At 35.8% G+C, this 19,643-nt stretch overlaps 1 protein-coding gene across 8 annotated transcripts in view; it reads right to left on the reverse strand.

Moving 5' to 3' along the window:
- The window catches only part of LOC150102446 (uncharacterized), a 108,954-nt gene extending 89,570 nt beyond the window's left edge, over nt 1-19,384 (reverse strand). For 4 of the 8 annotated variants that reach the window (XM_090399761.1, XM_090399759.1, XM_090399760.1 and 1 more), the window contains exons 1-2: nt 19,157-19,384; nt 18,874-18,927 (exon numbers count right to left, since the gene is read on the reverse strand). In XM_090399761.1, the coding sequence (XP_090255887.1) occupies nt 18,874-18,927; nt 19,157-19,210 (108 nt within the window). In that variant the 5' untranslated portion in view covers nt 19,211-19,384. Of the gene's footprint in view, nt 1-14,517; nt 14,670-17,302; nt 17,452-18,873 lie in introns of all 8 variants that reach the window. The other 4 variants (XR_016548960.1, XR_016548958.1, XR_016548959.1 and 1 more) reach the window with 3 other exon arrangements.
- Nucleotides 19,385-19,643: the final 259 nt, after the last annotated feature.

Below are 19,643 nucleotides of genomic sequence, written 5' to 3' on the forward strand. Positions count from 1 at the left end.
ATTCTCTGTACAGTCTGGTGTCCTGCACCAGGGAGAAAACATCACTATTGACAAAAACATAGTCAATGAGACTTTTCTTATTCCTTGTCTCTTCTATCCATGTGAATTTGTGCCCATTTTTATGTTGGAACATGCTGTTAGTAATAATCAGTCCATGTTGTGAGCAGAAATCCAACAGGTATTTGCCATCATTATTAGTTTTGCTTTTTTCTCCAAATTTTCCCAAAATATTTTTGTATGCCTGACAATCATGTCCTACTCTGCTATTTAGATCCCCATCAAGGACCAACTTTTCCTTTTTCATTTTGTCAGTTGCTTTTTCTAAAGCCTCAAAATTTCCTCTGCTTCTACCTTAGTAGAACTTTCAGTGGGACCATAGGCATATTATGTGCCTTAGTCTCATTGACCACTTCCCCATTCTGATATTTGCCCACATCACTATACTTGAAATTATCTGCCATTCAAGAAGATTAGCCTTGTATTTAGTACTGAATACTATGGCTACTCCTTTTCTTTGATTGTCATTGCCTGAATATAACATTTTGTATTTATTGCTCAGAAAGATCTAACCAGTTTGTCTTTTTTGTTTCAGTCACATGTATTATGTTGATCTGGTACTTAACCAATTCCTCAGCTACATTCATTTCTTTGCCATTCAGGCTTCTTATGTTGATAGTACTTATCTTGAACTCTGGTGATGTTGAGTTGAGGTTTTCTATTGTTTATAATAATCCTTACTTGAATTCATTTACCATATATTCTCTGCTGGAATGTATAAAAAATTACAAAATTTATTCCCTTATTTTTGAATAATGGAAAAGAACTATTCTGCAAGCAATCATTTTTGTTTTAAATTATTATAAAATGTATGACAAAGCAACAAAAAAAAATTTTTCAAACTGGAGGAATAACTATATAGCTGTTGATTCCAAAATAACACTAACTGCATTGTTTCAGATTAGCACAAATGCAGCAAAGCCCGTGATGTATGTATACTGTTATGTTCTGAAGGTTTCGTCATGCACAACAACAAAAAGTTGCAATGACAGAAAAATAAATAAAATAATAAATATGATGCAAAGCATCATCACTCCATTCTTGAAAGATAGTCTGAAGTGAAGAGATACTTGAATATGTTTATATTTATACAAGTTGCTGACAGTAAGAATATATTTGCAATGCAAAGTGAAACACTAAGTTAAAAGCAATGCTGATAACAGAACAAATGACAAAGGATTTAAAAATTTATGACATTCAGCTGAAGCAACTTAAATGCTATTTTACCACAAGTGTATCAATGAATAAAAACAAGTTATCAGAATTTCTGTAGATCTTTCGATTACAGGCTTTTTTTTTAAGCTGAATTTATTTTAACTTGATATTGTGAAAAATAAATCAAGTACTACATGCACTAAACAAGCAGAGATGACATAGATGCCATCTTGTGAGGAATCACAAGTTGCACTATGAAATGTATTATTTGAATATGATCAACTTATTTTAAAAGAATGAAGTGCATAAAATGAATGAAAAATATGAAATCAAAAGTAGAACAAGATCATGGAAGCTGAATTGAAGCCTTTCAAGCAAAACGAGGAACTGACTTTAAAAATGAGAAGCATTAAAGAATTGCTGCTTCCAATGCATATTAAGCAACATTTATATGCATTTAGCATCCAATCTTCACACCTACCAAGAAATAATTGTGCTCATGGATACAAATTCAATCTAGAAATGAATTTGTTTTAAAGGGTGACCAACAGATCTAAATTAAATACGAAATTACTCTTCTATTAGTAAACCAAGGAGAGGCCCTCTGCATTTTTATTATTAATGAATTGCGCTTACGATTTGAGATTCAAATTCCACATAATTAAGTTCAATTTGGTTGTTTATACATTAATCTTATTACTTTACTGTTCATATTTTAGCTTGTATTAAAATATTTGCACCACTTTAATACTTCTCATTTTTTAAATGTGATTATTAAGGTGGGTCAATTTTTTAAAGGATACTTTTGCCATCACAAAAAAAAATTCCTTTTTTTTTTTTAAATGTGCAAATCCTATTTCCAAAACTAAACATATATAGTAACTGCCTTAAAACAAGATTCGATGTTATAAAGATTAATACTAGCCATTTTTTTGGGGGGGGGGGGGGCACTTAAATTAGTTATGTTACTGAGGACTGGATATTTGTGAACCTATAATGTAATTTAGTTACGTTAAGAACTTGAAAGAAGAAACTGATAACACAAAAGAATACTAAATACGCAGGTAAACATTACATGTACTGATACACATTTCTAATCACCAAGGTTTAATATAAATTAGATAACTGTTTAATGAATTGATTTTGCTGTATAACACAAGAACAACATCTTTAAGTACAGATAAAAAGGAAACAATTCCTTAGATAACTTTACAGTAAAGTTTTATTTAGTAATTTTTACAAGCGTAGCAATCAATCACAAAAACATTCTAGCACTAAAGAACTGAAATGTTGACATATATGATCAACTGATATTCATGTAATGGGTTGATGCTAGGCATTAACCTCCTGAAAATCTGTATTATAATTATGATGCTGCCAATCATTTGCCATTTTTCAGCTTTGCACTAAACTTCCTAATGTCATTAGCTATAATTTCATATTTTAAGTAAATTATAATCAAAAATGGAATGCTATAGTGTCATCTTTACCAAAAGTTAAGTTTATTAAATTTACACTATGAAAAACAGAAGTACATTTGATATTTTTATACATAAGAATAAGTTTAGAAAAAACATTTAGATCATGCCTAAATTATACTCCTCATAACTCATTTTGTCATAAAGATGCCACCTGTGCAGTTGTACAGTCTAACAATACCTGTCAGAGGATGCCAAATCTAGAATCTACTGCTTTTGACCTCCCCTGACTGAAGGTTTCCTTGCCCCACTTAGTAACATTCATCTGCTCCATACTCTGAAAACCACAAACACCTCTTCACCTTCTGCTTCATGAAACAAACTATCAACTACAATCTAGCTACACAAAGAGCAAATCATCATCATCCTAGATGACGTGAATGTCCACAACTAGTATAAGTTTCCAGTCTAACAAAATGCCTCTCCTCTGAACACACGCATCCTCATGTCCTCTAGCACTACAAAAGGTACAAAGTGGGATGATCTCCAGACATACTACTGCTTTCCCATGGCATGACTACTGCTTTTGCTCTTCAGACCCAGACACCTGCACCGAGCGAGCTAAATAAATCATCCTTAGTGGCATGAAGACACTCTTCCCTCATTCCATCTGCTTTCAAAAGCCCTGGTTCAACAGAAGGTGTATGAAAGCAGTTGAAGAAAAAAAAAAAAAAATTACTGCAGGTGGCTTGAATCAAGAAGCAAAGCTTCATACTTGCCACCCAAGCAGAAGCATGCAATAAATGTAAATCAACAATCAACAAACCCAAATCCAACTTCATAAAAGCCACTAGCAGAAAACTCATCTCCTGTCCAAAGGTAAATGGTGCTTTTTGGTCCCTTGCACTTCTGCAGTTCCACCTTTCACCCATTCAGAAGGAACCACTGTTGCAGCACCCAAACAAAAACTGACCTCCTAACATCACTTCTCCTTTAATTCCTGCATAAACGACAAAGGCAAATCACCTCCTTCCGTACCAGCAACTTATTTCTAGCGCCTTTTGGCAGGAAGACATAAGAATACAATGGTACCTTGGTTTGTGAGCATAATTCGTTCTGGAAACATGCTTGTAATCCAAAGCACTCGCATATCAAAGCGAATTTCCCCATAAGAAATAATGGAAACTCAGATGATTCATTCCAAAACTCAAAAATATTTATATAAAAATGATTAATACAAAATGCATATACCTTGTGTATGTATATATATATATATATATATACATATATACACACACACACACCTTTTTATATTTTTATTATTTAAATGTAATATACATTAATCAAATTTATTAATTACAATTACATATTACAGTAATTGTATTGGGTAGGATGACTCTCATTGTCACTAATGGAATCACTGCTATCTGTTGACTCTTTTTCTTTTTGTGCAACTTTAACAAGGAACCCATCCAATGACACTTGCTTTTGCCTCCTTTTGAGGATTTCACGGAAATATGACATTGCATTGTCATTAAACAGATTCATCGCTCGCACTGCCACAGCCTTACTCAGGTGGTGCTTTTCTACAAAATTTTGCACTGTTTCCCACATTTTACACACCTCCCTAATCTTATTTGAAGAGAGGGATGTCTCCGTCTTTTTCTCCTCTTCCTCAGACGAGATCTCCATAACAGATCTCTTGCTGTTGCTCGCGATGCAGATCCATCAGTTCTTTGGTGGTAAACTCCTAGCCATGTTCCTCCACCAGCTCTTGAATGTCGTCCTCATTCACCTCCAGTCCCATGGTCTCTTCCACAAGGACACAATTTCATCGACAACTGGCAGTTCCTGTTCATGAGAAAACCCCTCGACACAATCAGACCAGTTTTCTCCAAGCAGAATTAAGGGTTCTCTTGGTGACCTGATCCCAGGCTTTAGATGATTTTGACACAGTTTACGATGTGGAAATGATTTTTCCAAAACTCTCAGAGGGTAAGGTTAATTCCTTCAGTCACCTCAAAGCATCACTGAAATAGTGCCTTGGTGTAAAGCTTTTTAAAGTTCAAAATGACCTGCTGATCCATGGGCTGGAGTAATGGAGTAGTGTTGGGAGGAAGGAACTTGACCTTAATAAACTCTAATTCTTCCAGTAAGTCGTCCTCAAGGCCTGGAGGATGAGCAGGAGCATTATCCATAACCAGCAAGACTGTGAGTGGCAATATTTTTTCTAAAAGGCATTTCTTCACTGCAGGACTGAAGATCTCAATCCACTCAACGAACAAGATACAAGTGATCCAAGCCTTGCTGTTGGACCTCCACATAACATTTAACTGGCTCTTCTGCACCTTGCATTTCTTGAAGGCTCGCAGATTCTCAGAATGATACAAGAGCAGGGGCTTAACTTTGAAATCACCGCTTGAATTAGCACACAGCAAGAGGGTGAGACGGTCTCACCCTCTTGCTGTGAGACCGAGCATTGCATTCTCTTCTGCTGTAATGTAGGTCCTCTTTGGCATCTTTTTCCAAAAAAGCCCCGTCTCATTGCAATTAAAAACTTGCTGCAGCAGGTAACACTCTGAAATCACGAGCTTCTGGAACTCTACAACGAACGCCTCAGCTGCCTTTGCATCTGAACTTACAGCCTCTCCATGCCTCACAACACTAAGGATGACACTTCTCCTCTTAAAGTTATCAAACCATCCCCTGCTCGCCTTGAAGCCTTCTTCGTTTTCTGTAGATGTACCTGGCAGTTTACTTAAGGTTGGCATACAAGGCCTTTGCCACAGATCAAGTTCTCAGTCACAGTATCACCTGCTAGTTGCTTATCGTTTATCCACACCAAAAGCAACTTTTCTACATCTTCCAGAATACATGGCCGTTGCTTTGATACTCTCATGACTCCTTTTGCTACATCTATCCCCTCCCCTTAGTTCTTCTTTCATACTGTGCAAATCGTTGATGTAGACTTCTTATAAAATCTTGCAATGGCAGCCACTTTCATACCTTGTTCGTGCTTCCCTTCTTAACTTCCACCGTAATCATCTCGCTCTCACTGCCTTCCTTTTCAACCCTTTTCTTCATTGGAGCCTTTGTCGTATTACAGTTAATAAAGAACAGACTACATTTGGACACAAAAAAAAATGCTACACACACACACGTGGTCACAACGCTAGCACGAATGAGATATGCCGACTGAGACCGAGACGATTACCCACAGTCCCGAGCGGCTTGTGATCACTTGATGCTCGGCAGACAAAGTATATAGGTAATACTTGTATTGCAAGACCTCGCTCGCTTATCAAGTTAAAATTTATTAAAAATTTTTGCTCGTCTTGCAAAACACTCGCAGACCAAGGTACCACTGTACTTATGACAAAAAAAAATTAGAGATGTTAAGTCAGCTAACAAGAGAAATCTGATCTTGACTGAAGATCATAGAATTATCTAAAGTAAAGGGATATGAAGTTATCCTGACTTAAGAGAAAGAAGACAGCACGATGTTTTGGTAGAGGTTAAGTTCAAATCTAGGGTACAACTATGAGGCCACTTTCTGAAACAGAAAACTTGATGGTACCCAAACTGTATTCTTCTGATGTCCCTCCATCCTCTTCCGGTGAATTTATCAGAGAAGGCATGCAGTAAGCTGCTCTTGGTATAATAGGAGGTGATCTGTCAGAAAATCAGCATTATCTTTATGTTATCTGCAATGGTCATCTGGATGTAACACAGCAGTTGCACCCATCAGCCTTAGCAAGGGATCAGAAGCTGGAATGCCATATGAGCAAGAAGTAATTCTCTTTTTTTGGCTCTTTCATAGTTTAATTTAGATTTGTTGATTAACAGATGCTAGGCTGTAGTGTAGGCTGAATGCATGACTGGAGTTTTAAATTAAGCCAGTAAATTTTTATCATGAAATACTACCTTTGCACAGTTGTTGGTGAATCAAGGCTTGGATAGTAGTCTAGGTTGTTCGGAAGAATGGGAATAATAGTCTTCATTTCAGCAAGGATTATTTCAATTATTTGGTTGAAGGAGGCATTTGGAATAGAAGAGAAGAAATAACAATTAGATCCTTGAAAAGGAGGAATGGAATTTAGGGAAGCCATCCAATTTGATATCAGTGTAGTGCCAAGCACGTAAGAGTCAGAATAGCTGACTGAAGACTACTCTGTAGAAGAGATAACCTGTGCAGAAAGTTATGGTCTGAATTATCAAGAGGAGAAATGGCATAGGGTTGGTGAGATGGATAGGAGGGTGTTTGATGGAGAGATATCAGAGTAGTTTATTCAGGAGTAAAGTCCAAAACAAGGCCTGTGACTAGTTGCGTGCAGCAAGGTTCTGTTCTTGGACCACTGCTATTTAATTTGTTCATTAATGATATAGGAAAGGATCTGAAAGGTGCAAAATTTGTTCAGTGCCAAAGAAGACAAAGTCAGTTCCATCAGCAGGAAAGGTCATGGCATCAGTGTTTTGGGATGCTAAAGGCATTTTTTTAAAATTAATTATCAGGAAAATGTAAAACAATAAATGGGGAATATTACTCCAATCGTTTAACCAGACTAAATGAAAAAATTCGTGAGAAAAGATCCGGTTTGCAGAACAAAAAAAAATCACCTTTCATCAGGACAATGCACTTGCATCCACAAAGGTGTTTTGGCAATTGGAAAATTAAGGGATTTGTACTACGAATTGTGGGAACAACCATCCAGATTTGGCTCCCTCTGACTTCTATCTCTTCCCAAAACTAAAACTCTTCCTTGCTGGTCAGCGTTTTTCTTTGAATCAAGAGGTGATTGCAGCTGTAGAGGAGTATTTTACAGATCTTACTGAGAACCACTACAAGGACAGGATAATGGCGCTGGAGCATCACCGGAAACGTGTTAGTCTTAAAAGGAGATTACGTTGAAAAGTAAAAATAATTTTGAAATTATAAATTCGTTTTTTCATTGTTAGGCCAATAACTTTTCAAACCACCCTTGTATAACTGCAAATTCATCAAACCTGTTCTTCCCATCTACCTCTGCTGTTCCTTTGGAACAGCCTTTATCATGATGTGTTCCCCCAACAATTTCAACTTATAGCTCTTTAAGAAGAAACTCAATAGGTTTCTTCTTTCTCAACCCTCATCTACATCACTCACATAGTACTGATATGCTATAGGTTCTTTCACCTCTCATGTGGGAACACCCACCTAACAATGCATTAATCCATCTCTCTGTACAATCACTGCTCATCGATGCCTAGTAACGGATTCCACAAAGTGCCGAACATCCTCCATGCATAACTGACCTATATGCACTATAGGAACTCCATCAGTTCATGCTCTTTTCATGGAAATGGATCAGCAGTTCCTGCACCCTCATTCCAGCATATCCCACACGTGTTCAATTGGGTTAGTCAGAAGTTTGGGGGGGGGGGGAAAGGGAATGTGGCAAATTCATTATCGTGTTCCTCCAACCATTTAGTAGTTGTATGAGCCCAATGACAATGTGCATTGTCCTGATGAAAGATGGGCAATGCACATTGGACAGGTACACCTCCTACAGATATGGATGGAGATGATAAGCTAACAGGTCCCTGTAGCATTCACCATTCAGTGTTTGTGAAATGATAATCAATGGACTTAGTGCATGCCAGGAAAAAAGACCCCACACCATAACACTATATCCACTACCCTTGAACCCCAATTGTGCAACCAGGAGATACGACTTCATGCTGTTTACGCTAAATGCAAACCCCTCTATTAGCATGGTACAGCAGGAAACGGAACTCCACCTTCCATCTGTCGAGGATCCATTGCCTACATTCTTAGCCCATGCAAGGCATTGTCTGGCCATCATCATGGATACCCTTGTTGGTCTCCAGCTATGGAATCCCTTGCTACGTCTGAGATTCCACAGTGCATCATGTGGAAATGGGTCGAACTGCTCCACTGTTTTAGTAGTGGGCGAGCTGTGCAACTGTTGCACTTCATTGCTTAGATACCAGTTTGACACTCAAACTGGTATCTAAGCATGGCAGACCAACGTCTGCTACACATCCTAGAGGTGATTGAGGCATACTTGATCCTATATTCACTCCTAATAACTGTTGATTCAGTAATTGGGAGCAAACCAACAAGTGCAGCTGTTTCCAAAATCCTGGCACATGCCCTCCGAGTTCCAACTATCTGCCTCAATCAAATTGGCTTAAGTCACAACATTTGCCCATTATTCACAATCGTTTACTGATTACAGAGGATAGGTGTGCCCATTTATAGTAGCTGCACATGACGATACCACATGGTACTCCATTATTGTGGCAAATATGTAAATTGGTGTGTGTGTGTGTGTGTGTGTGTGTGTGTGTAGGGGTGGGGAAGGGGTTCCTAATGCTAAGCTAAGTGCGTATATATATTGGGTTGACAAATAAGTTCGTTCGGTTTTTCAGAGTGGATGAAACGCATGCTATTTAATATATATTATACATACTAGTCAGTTATATATTGACCCTCTTTATCAATGACCTCTTACTATCTGTCCACCAACTTCATTATGCTGCGTTCATAAAACTCCTGAGGTTTACTGGCAAAAAAATAATTCAGGTTTCTTTTGACAGCCTCCTCATTAGCGAAGGTTTTCCCGTTCAGAGAATTCTGCGATGATCAGAATAAGTGAGAATCGGAAGGTGCCAGGTCCGGTAAATATGGAGGATGCAGCAAAACATCCCGGCCAAGACGTAACAATTTACTCTGGGTTGTTAACAACGTGTGGGGTCTGGCGTTGTCATGATGAAAGACAACTCCTTTCCAATTTGCCAATTCCGGACGTTTTGTGTTAAATGCACAGGCCAGTCGCATTTACTGTGAGCAATAAACAGTTGAATCAATTGTTCTGCCTGATGGTAACACCTCGTAGTAGAGGACGCCGTTATAATCCCACCACACAGAGCATGATCTTCTTTGGGTGCAATCCTGCTTTTGCAGATGTTTGGGGTGGTTCGCTCTTGTGCCCCCCATGATCTTTTACGTATCACGTTATCATACACGACCCATTTTTCATCTCCCATAATCATCAGCTTCAAAAAATTGGTAGTTTTCTTGGCGACGTCAGCGAATCACAGATGTATATGTGAGCAGTCATATCGGCCTCAGTCAATTAATGCGGCACCCAAACACTGAGTTTTGAAACATATCCCAGCTTGTGCAAATGGTTTTCAACGCTTGTATGGGATATGCTCAGTACTGCAGCAATCTCCCGCACTGTTTGTGACGAATTTTTGTAGACTATGTCTGGCAAGCCACTTTTGGCATATGCATTCTGTTAAGGCACCATCCCCATATACACTGCATATTTTTATGGCCTTCCCAGCTAGTTTGTCTTTTTTGAAAGAAAGACAAATATGCCATAATATACATTATTTCCTTCCATTTCTAAAAATATGTTACACACACGCAACTGAAGTGGGCCGAACGATATGTGAAATGTCACCTTTCAACTGCGCAATAATAGCGACATAAACTTGTACTAACACATAAACCGAACGAACTTATTTGCCAACCCAATAAATAAATCAAATGAAGCTTGACAAGTTCTTTCTCCTATTCAACAATAGTAAATTAGTCATAAAAAGCTGCTTTGTCATAAGTACTATTTAAAGCTGTAAGCAGAATTTCAAACCACGAAGAAAAATCCAAATCAAGTTACCTGCTACCAAAAATCAAGTTTAGTGCACTAACAACTTGATTTTAGTATCAGATTTTTTTTAAATTCAAATTTCCAATATGTATCCCAAGGGATAGAGATGATATCAGACTCCAGGGAATCAGGGGCCCATCAATGGAGGATATACATCACCTACTGTCCATTCACTCAACTAGTATGTGAGAGAAATCTAGTTCTCTCTTTCTTTACAAAGAAAAAACTTCCACTGATGCCCACTTGTAATCTTTACACCTTCCCATTTATTGGAAATTTCATTAACTGATAAAACACTTTCATAAGTTTACAGACCTATCATACCACACTTTCTCCTCTTTACCAGTTTTTGCAATTCACAGACAATCCTGTGTTTATTGTCTACATTCCATAATCTATCATAATTGTAATGTTAACCCGCTTCACAGCTTCTGTATCCCTTCAGAACCTAGGAAACCAAATTTGCACACAGCAGTCCAAGTGTAATCATATCAAGATAAAGAGGCAAAATGACTTCTCTATCCTAACATGTCAATTCCTAGATCCCAAGCCTCAGAGTTACCCAAGCACAATCGCATCAATATAACATTGCTAATGAAAACCTACTGAACTGACAGCAGTAATATGAACAGTGTCGGATTATTCTAATCATCCAAGTGCTGTTAATCAATAACATCCTAAATTGCTCTGACAATCTCTGCTTTATCAACAAACAATTCAATATATCTTATTATGTCTGTCCCAATATTAGTAATATATAGATTCTAAAAAAAAAAAAAAATGGTCAAAAGGAGTGATCCTTGGGTATACCAACAATCACTGAAATCCAGCAGATTCAACCCTCTCACACAGACCACTTTCTGACATCCAATTTTCACATCAATTACAGCACATATTTGATTTATGTTCAGGAATACTGCAGACCTTGTACATAATGTCATACTACTAAATAGCTGAAATTAAACTTTTATCACAATTGGACATGTAATGCCACTGTACTTCGAAAAGAGATTTGAAAGTTGTCTAAATGGCTGATACAAAACTACTGAATTAAGTACACAAGAAAACATGGAGACAACTTGCCTTTAAAACGCCAGGTGTATCAGTAACAAAAGAGTTGTTGCCTCAATAAATATGCTGTGGCCACAGATTATTGGCAGTCAGAAGAGGATATACTAATTGGTATCAAGTGTATACAGTATTGTTAGGATTAGACAAAACAGGAGGAAAAAAGATATGATGCTAATGATGTTGGGTGATTTTCTGCTCCATTAGAGCAGTAAGCTATGTTTGCAATACAGGTAACAAAATTTCTCAACAGCAGGAGAAGATATGGTGTGGGATAGCTAACAAGATTAAATACATCTAAATAGGCCCTTGTTTACACACCTAGTAGATAAGTTGTTGGCAACGATGAAATGCAGGGTAAAATAAATGTATAAAATGCATAAAACAATGTGTGTGAATTGGGTACTAAACAATCATGGATGATTTTAATTATGAAAACACTGTCAAGTAGCAGTGAAACCTCATGAGAAGAATGAAGCCAAATTTATTATGCTGTGCAAGAGAACTTACACAGCATGTGACAGAAGGAACATGATAGAAGAATTATAGTGCAAGAGGGTGTCTCATTTAAAGTCTACTTTAAATAAAATGCCTTCAGTTTCTGATAGTGTCCATCCTCTAATGACCTGTAGATTGACTAAAACGTACTGATATTCCATGCAGAATGTTACATGCTAAAATACAAAAGCAGGAAATTATAACTGAGGAGAATACTAGGTTTAATCCTGTGGTATTGGATGCTAGATGAGAAGAATATCAGCAGTGCATGAGAAACATTTACCACTTATTTGAATCAATATCTGAATGTGTCCCTAGAGTTTGAATGAATAGGGTGGAAATGAATGGAATATCTATCTTCAGTTTTCATATCACTTTTACGATTTCTTTTACGCTCAAGTTTTTTTAATAGCCTCCAGGATATTCAGCCATTTGCTGACGAGTGGCTAGCATATCCACTCCCCAGTCAAAAGGCTGCGAGTTAGAATCGAATCCTGCCATGGGCATGGATATTTGCGATTGTCTGTGGAAATACTAGTGTTTGTGGTTGGCAACAGATGCCGTTACGGACAGTTGGTGGATTTGGTGGAGACAAATGTAGAGTAGATGCCCCCCCGATGAGTCTTGGGACTCCCTGGAGGTAACAAATAATAATTTATGTTCTGGTCTTATCCAGAACTCATTTAATTAGCTTTACGCACTGCTTCACTTTCTTTACCTTTTTCTCTATTTTTTCAGAGCACATGCAGTCTTCCTTGCCAGGAACCTCCAATATGCTTTTCGCCCTTACCTTTATTACCTCTTCTTGAGGCCATAACCTTGAAAACAACCTAACAACATGCCTCTAGCCAAATAACTTTTCTTTTCAGGATCTACCACTCAATCTTAAAAGGTTTGGTTCATTTTCAAAAGATTGTGTCTTTGATATTATTTGTGTAAGTCTGCCATTCCCTCTGAAAGCTGCTCAACTTTGTTGCTTTTTAAAAAAAACAACTTTCTTCCTTTCCAATATGAAGTTTAATTTTATCCTGCTCAGAACTAAATGGTGATCATTTCTGATTTCAAGATCCTCTGCATGCTCGCATCCGGAACCAGCATGAAGATATTACGACCGGTAAGTCGGCAAGACTATTTCTTGCTTCTTTTTGTCTATGTGAATTTTTGCATATCCTTATGTTAGAACATGGCTGGTCCATGTCCTGAACAAAAATTGAGAAAGCACTGACCATTATTATTAGCTGTGCTTTTTTTTTATTCTCAAAATATTTATGTCAGATTATTTCCTGGTCTGTTGTTTCTCTCTCCAAGAACCAATTTTTCTTTCTCAGCTCACTTCTTTACTATCTCAAAAGTTTTTTTCTACTTCCTTTGAGCCTTCTATAGGACCAGACATCACTATTTGATACTGCTTGCTATTCAAGATTATCCTTATCATTTAAGGTTTAATACTATAGCTACTCCTTTCCAGATTGTTAATGCCTGAATACAACATCTTGTATTTACTGCTTAGAAGAATCTCACCTGTGTGTTTTAGTAATACGTATTTTGTCAATCTCGTACTTATCCAATTCTTCTGTTAGTTCCATTTTTTTCCTCTTGATGGTTTATGTTGCTGGTGCTAATCTTGAACTCTGCTGGTGTTAAGTTAGTTTGTCACAGTAGCTAACTTTTCACAATTTGGCTTCTTGATGAGAGAGTGAGTTAACTAGGTGACATTATGGCCTGCATGAAATTCCATCATGTTTTACCATCACTATGTTTGAGATACGGCCAACCAAAATTTGGTTGGCCATATCCCAAATTTTCAGCCTATTCATTCCATGTCTAGGTTCTTAGATTCCTACTAAAAAAAGTAGCACCATGAGAAGGTGAGTGGTAGGCATTAGCCACAGTCAGTTATCTGCATTCCTTAAAAGGCTACATCGACGTCTCTTTCCAGTTACACACCTCTGAAACTTAAGTTACCCTAAACACACAAAAATTGTAGTTGTTGACTGTAAACTAATCACGAGATCTTAGATGTGCTAGACTGTTCTATCTTTTACACTTCCCTCTGGGTGAAATAAATCTTAAGGGTTTGGTATATTTTTACTCAAAGATAAAGCATATTTTTTCAGTATCAAATATAAGCTGTCTTGTTTTGAAAAACACAAATGCAATAAAAAATATTCTAAAAGCATACAACTTGCTGTTTCGATATAAAAAACAAACGAGTTTACTAATCTTTCAGATTCAATGATTATGTACACAGAAGAACAAGCATTAGAAGAATACAAGATGTAAAAAGCATTTTTTATGATGCTGAACAATACAAATTAGTTAATAATTACACTGACACTAAATTTTTCATGGAAAAAAAACAACTCATACCTAATTACAAAATCTTATTTTGCTGAAATTACCAAAGCTGAGAGAGAGAGAGAGAGCAGTTATTAATAAGTGCTATAAGAAGATCTAAAATATTAATCAAAATTTCCAGTGATTTATGTTAATATCAAGTTATGGATGTTAAATAAAAAAAAAAAAACTTTCAGAATCCATGTTCTTTGTAATCTTTGTATTGTGGTACAAATTTAAATGGGATGGGTGGGGAGAAAGAATTACTAATCAGCTTTCTTCCATTCATGGACACGAGCACATACCTAATGTTAAAATTCCTAATGAAGATTCCATTAATCACGAGGCTTGGTTCCTTGAATATGTAACTTAACTTGAATAAAATGACCTCAAAACAGGCTAGATGAGATTATGTCAGCATTCACTCTTTAGGCTCTTGATAGATGTATGGTACAAACTGAGTTGGAAGAAGAATTTTTATGAAGTTATAATGAAAACTGCATAATTAAATAAAAAAAGGTTTGTAAATGTACATGTTTAGTTTTACAAAATACCTGAAATTTTTCTTTTACACAGGAATATACATTATCTCATTCCACATATAACAGGAGAATTTAAAAAAATCACATCTCAAATGCCTTATGTTATCATCTTAAATGTCTTTAGGTCCTTAGGGAAATAAAACTGAATGTGAGAATTACAGAGGTATTTCCCTACTATATGTTCCTGGCAAGATCTATGCAAATCTACGTGAGAAACGGTTGAGAAGAATTGTGGAAGAAAAGCTGGTGAAGAACAAACTGGATTCAGGACAAATAGGGGCTGTCAGGATCAGATCTTCACTTTAGGACAAATAGTTGAAAAAGCATGGGAATATAACAAAGATCTGTATTTAAGTTTTATCGATTTGGAAAAGGCACATGACAAGGTGCCAAGAGAGAAGCTATTCAATACGCTGCAGTTATATGGTGTCAATGGGGCATTATATCAAGCAATACTTAGTCTTTATTTGAGTTGTAAGTCAGCAGTTAGAATTGAAGGAAGTACAGGAAGATGGTTTAATGTTAAATCTGGTGTGAGACAAGGATGTACATTATCCCCTCTGTTATTCATTATATATATGGATCACATTATGAAGGAAAGTGGTATTAAACATGACATCAAAATTGGAGATGTTAATGTCAGCTCTTTGCTTTATGCAGATGATGTTATACTTCTAAATAAATCTGCAAGATTCTCTGACTAAACTGAATAACTGTTGTAATAGATATGGTATGAAGGTCAGCAATAAAAAGACAAAAACAATGAAAATAGGCAGAATCATTGAAAATGTCAACTGTGTTGTGAATGGAGAACCTGTGGAACAAGTAAAACATTTCAGCTACTTAGGCATGATTTTTAGTGAAGATGGTAAATTAAATATAGAAATAGACAACAGAACCAGCAAAGCTGGTATGTATGGTGGGAAGTCAATTGAATAAATTCATATGGAATAATAGAGAAATTAGTCAGAACGCTAAATTAGCTGTATACAAGACAGTGTTCAAACCAGTTTTAATTTATGGATCTGAGAGCTAGGTCAGAAGTAAAACACTTACCACAGATATGAGAGTCCTGAGAAAGATTATAGGCGTGAACAGATGGCATCAATGGCAATATCATATTAAAAACGAGGATATTAGGAAAACTTGACAGGAATGCGTTAGCAGAGCTAATCTCAGGTGGTTTGGTCACTTAAACAGAATGGGAGAGAAAAGATTAGCAAAGCAAGTGTTCTCTGCCAGGTTGGAAGCAAAAATACCCAGAGGAAGACCAAGATATAGGTGGATTGATACGGTACAAAGTGCCTTAGACGATAGAAATATAAGATCTGATAATGTTGGAGTCTTGACAAGTAACAGACTGATTTGGAGGAAAATTGTAGATAGGAAGTTAGTAATGATGTAATTTTTTCATGTAGTACTATCATATCCTGTACACCCCTTGAGGGTACATGGCAGGAATATGATGTCTTTAGGTCAATATCAGAATGTAGAGCAAGTTAGAAATTGCATATCACTAGTTAATGTCATGACAAAAAAATCTCTTTAATCACAAGAATTTATTATGTTACTTTTTTTTTTTTTTTTTTTTAAATTGCACACGTTCCTTCTGGGGACACACACACAAATTTTGCCCTGATTATTAACGTTGTCAGTAAGAAATGTTTGCTTCTAAGTCCTGTTAAAACCTTTATCAACAAGATATCTTGTTTAATGATAATGTGTTTTAACTTCTTCTCTCCCTAAGATTCACATATTAACTTCATTATAGTAATAATGTTCACTACGAATGTGCATTTTTACGTAGAAGGAACACTGTTTACTGACGAGTCTTTTCCTATCCTAAAGGTTAAAGAGAGAATGCTATACTACATTTAAATTATAGAAGTATCAGCTTGCCATTTGTTATTTATTACCAATATAAAGAGATCACTTCATAGTTTTGGAAGTGATCAATATCCCCCCCCCACCCCTCCATATAGCAAAAATTCTCATTAAACAAGTAAAAAAACACCAGCAGATACTACACCTACAAATTCCAGATAACTGAATTATTTCATCTTGAAGTAAATGTATAATTTGAATTAAGACAGAAGGATAAATATAGATGGCAGTTTGTATTTGGATTTACAGCCAAAAAAACTCAGGCTATGAGGCCAGTGTTTTATGTCTATTAATTGTGTGCATTCTAATGGCCGGTTTGGCTACTTTGCAGGATGAAAAACCACGGTACCTGCTATCTCTATATGATGGATTTTAGGAAACTGTTAATTTTAGATATTCCCAGCCATATCAGAATTAATCAGTGTAAGTTAAAGAAAAAACTTCAGGGAAAATAATTTTAGTATCATGAGAATATCAGATTACCAATAATAATAAGTGAAAATAATTCTAATTCATATTCATCAGATAAGATTAACGTTACAAAAAATGTCAATTCTCATATGGGACAGATTATGGATTCTGCAAACATGATTTCTTAGAGCAAAAATAAGTTGCAGATTCACTAATCTCCCATGTTAAATTAATGCCATCAAATGTGTCTAACCTTTTAAAATGTGCCATGTTCCATTCAAACTATTGTTGGTAACAGTAGCCAATTATACCAGCTGGACAGATGACCTTATTTTTATTTTATTTTTGTTTGACTTCAGCAGCATGCTCATTCAGAAACCTGCTTTCCAGGAAAGACACCTACTACAACAAATAAAAGAAACTCCAAAAGTTTGCCAATATTTTACAAAAAGTGGTTAAGTTTTTATATTCTGTTCTGGTTCATTTAACTAGAAATTTTGAAGTTGCATCCCCAACTAGAAGCTACACTAATCTACAAAAATAAAACTTATCTTTTTGTAGATTAGTGTAGCTTCTTCAGGGGATTACCATAACTATGGAAGCAAGATTTGCATTCTTAAACAATTGCTTGTGTTGAGATTAATGACACCCTAAATGAGAATTCAGAATTTTCTTATAGCAAAATGCTTAATCCTTTCAGTACCATGAGACATCTATAAATCAAGCCCATTCTGGTTTACAAGAAAAGACTTGGTTTATGTCTAGCAATATTTAGAGTGCAGAAAAGCAATAAATAAATTTTCACAACTTAAATCCACATAATGGACAAGCTACAAAATTTAAGTAGCACGACTTGGCCATCTTATCCATAAAACTTTCGCACAATTAAAAAAAAAAAAAATCACAACCTCCAGGAAATCACTTGTTCATCATGCAACAGTTAAAGGATTAACTTAGCACTTTGAAGTATTAATTCTTGAATGGTAGGTTTTAGATAAAACAGATGATCAAGCAAAGATCTTCAAACATGATGAATTTCATTACTGCCACTAATAACTTCTCTAACTATGGTAAAAATACCACCAGTATTCCATTTACGCTTTTGTACTCAATATTTTTAAGCTCAATGAACTAACAGGCACAAAATGGTATCCAAACTAATTGTCGAGCTTATCAATGCAACCAAGTTTAATAATGTGAGTAATATTATATGGAAACTACCGAAGAAAAATTGCCACATCTCAAACTGCTAATACAATCCATATACAAAATGACTTGTAAATGTTATTTGTATTGTCAATAAAACAACTTTAATTTTTTTATTGCTGGCATCCATATTACAAACTTTTAGTCAGAATATTTTGAAGGAATTGCAAGATGTGTTAATATTTGCTGCACTCAAGTATTAACACAAATCTCACTGCATTTTAAAAATGTCACTGCTGATTAGTAAAAGTAAATTGCATACAGAAAACCCCAATTTTTTTTTAAACCAGTTACAGATAAGTAGAGAATTTTTACTTCTTTAAAATTCTGCTGCAAAAGCAAGCATTTTATCACAAAATAGTGGGCAGCTTAAAATGTTAACAAAAAGTTGCCTAAAAATTGCACAGGCCAAATCAAAATCTCAATCAAAACCATATCTGGTATTCACAAAATTGGGGTTTCAGTGTATAATCAATACATGCTTACATTATATGTTTTCACCAGTTTTAATTCCTAAGAAAGTTAGTGTTGACAACCAATAGTCTTGGTTCAAATTCTGCAGATGTAATGGGAGACAAAAAGAGGTAAAACAAAAGATGCACACCAAATTGCACTCACCTCTCTTCTTATGGTAGCTATGATAGTTTGTATCTTGCTCCCTACAGATTCATCCTAAAAACAGATATTCTCAACTCAGACACAATGTGATAACAATCTCGCTATTTAAAGGAAAAAAAAAACACGTTGAACAATTAAGTTAAGCTGAAAATGTTTAATATTTAACTGAACACTATACCTAATTCAGTGACTTTATTACCATGCAAGTTCTATAAAGTTTTTTTTTTTTAATTAGGCGAAATATACATATTTTACAATATATACAAAATCTTTCAAGTTTTACCACGGCTTTACACTCGGCTTGCCAGTAACAGACGATCCAGTGCTCTGACATCATGGCCTACCATTATCGCGGCAGGAGATACGGAACTGCAAAGAACCAAATATATATACATGAGATACTTATCAAATGTTCATTAAATATCACATTTAACCTTATCGTACACTCTTCGTCGATATATTTACAATTATGCTACATAACATTTTGATTCTAGTCTCTCTAAAGGTTACAAGTCATTTGAATCCTGGGTACATGAAGACTCCCTGATATTTTTAAAAAAATTATTTAAGTTCAAAGGATCTTCATTTTCAGTAGAAAAATTGGTAATCGACGTATAATCCAATTTAGACTTCTTACACATTTCTATTTTCATTTCCTCCCATTTCCGTTTCCTATTCATCTGTTTTTCTTTTAGTTGCTGGTCCACCAATTTAAGTGTTGCTTTCAATATTGCTTCAAGCCTCAAATTTCCTCTTATTTTAGATTTCTT

The sequence above is a fragment of the Typopeltis vanoorti genome, chromosome 10 (assembly GCF_054136105.1).
Source record: "Typopeltis vanoorti isolate ZY-2024b chromosome 10, IOZ_Tvanoo_1.0, whole genome shotgun sequence".
NCBI classification, from domain to species: domain Eukaryota; kingdom Metazoa; phylum Arthropoda; class Arachnida; order Uropygi; family Thelyphonidae; genus Typopeltis; species Typopeltis vanoorti.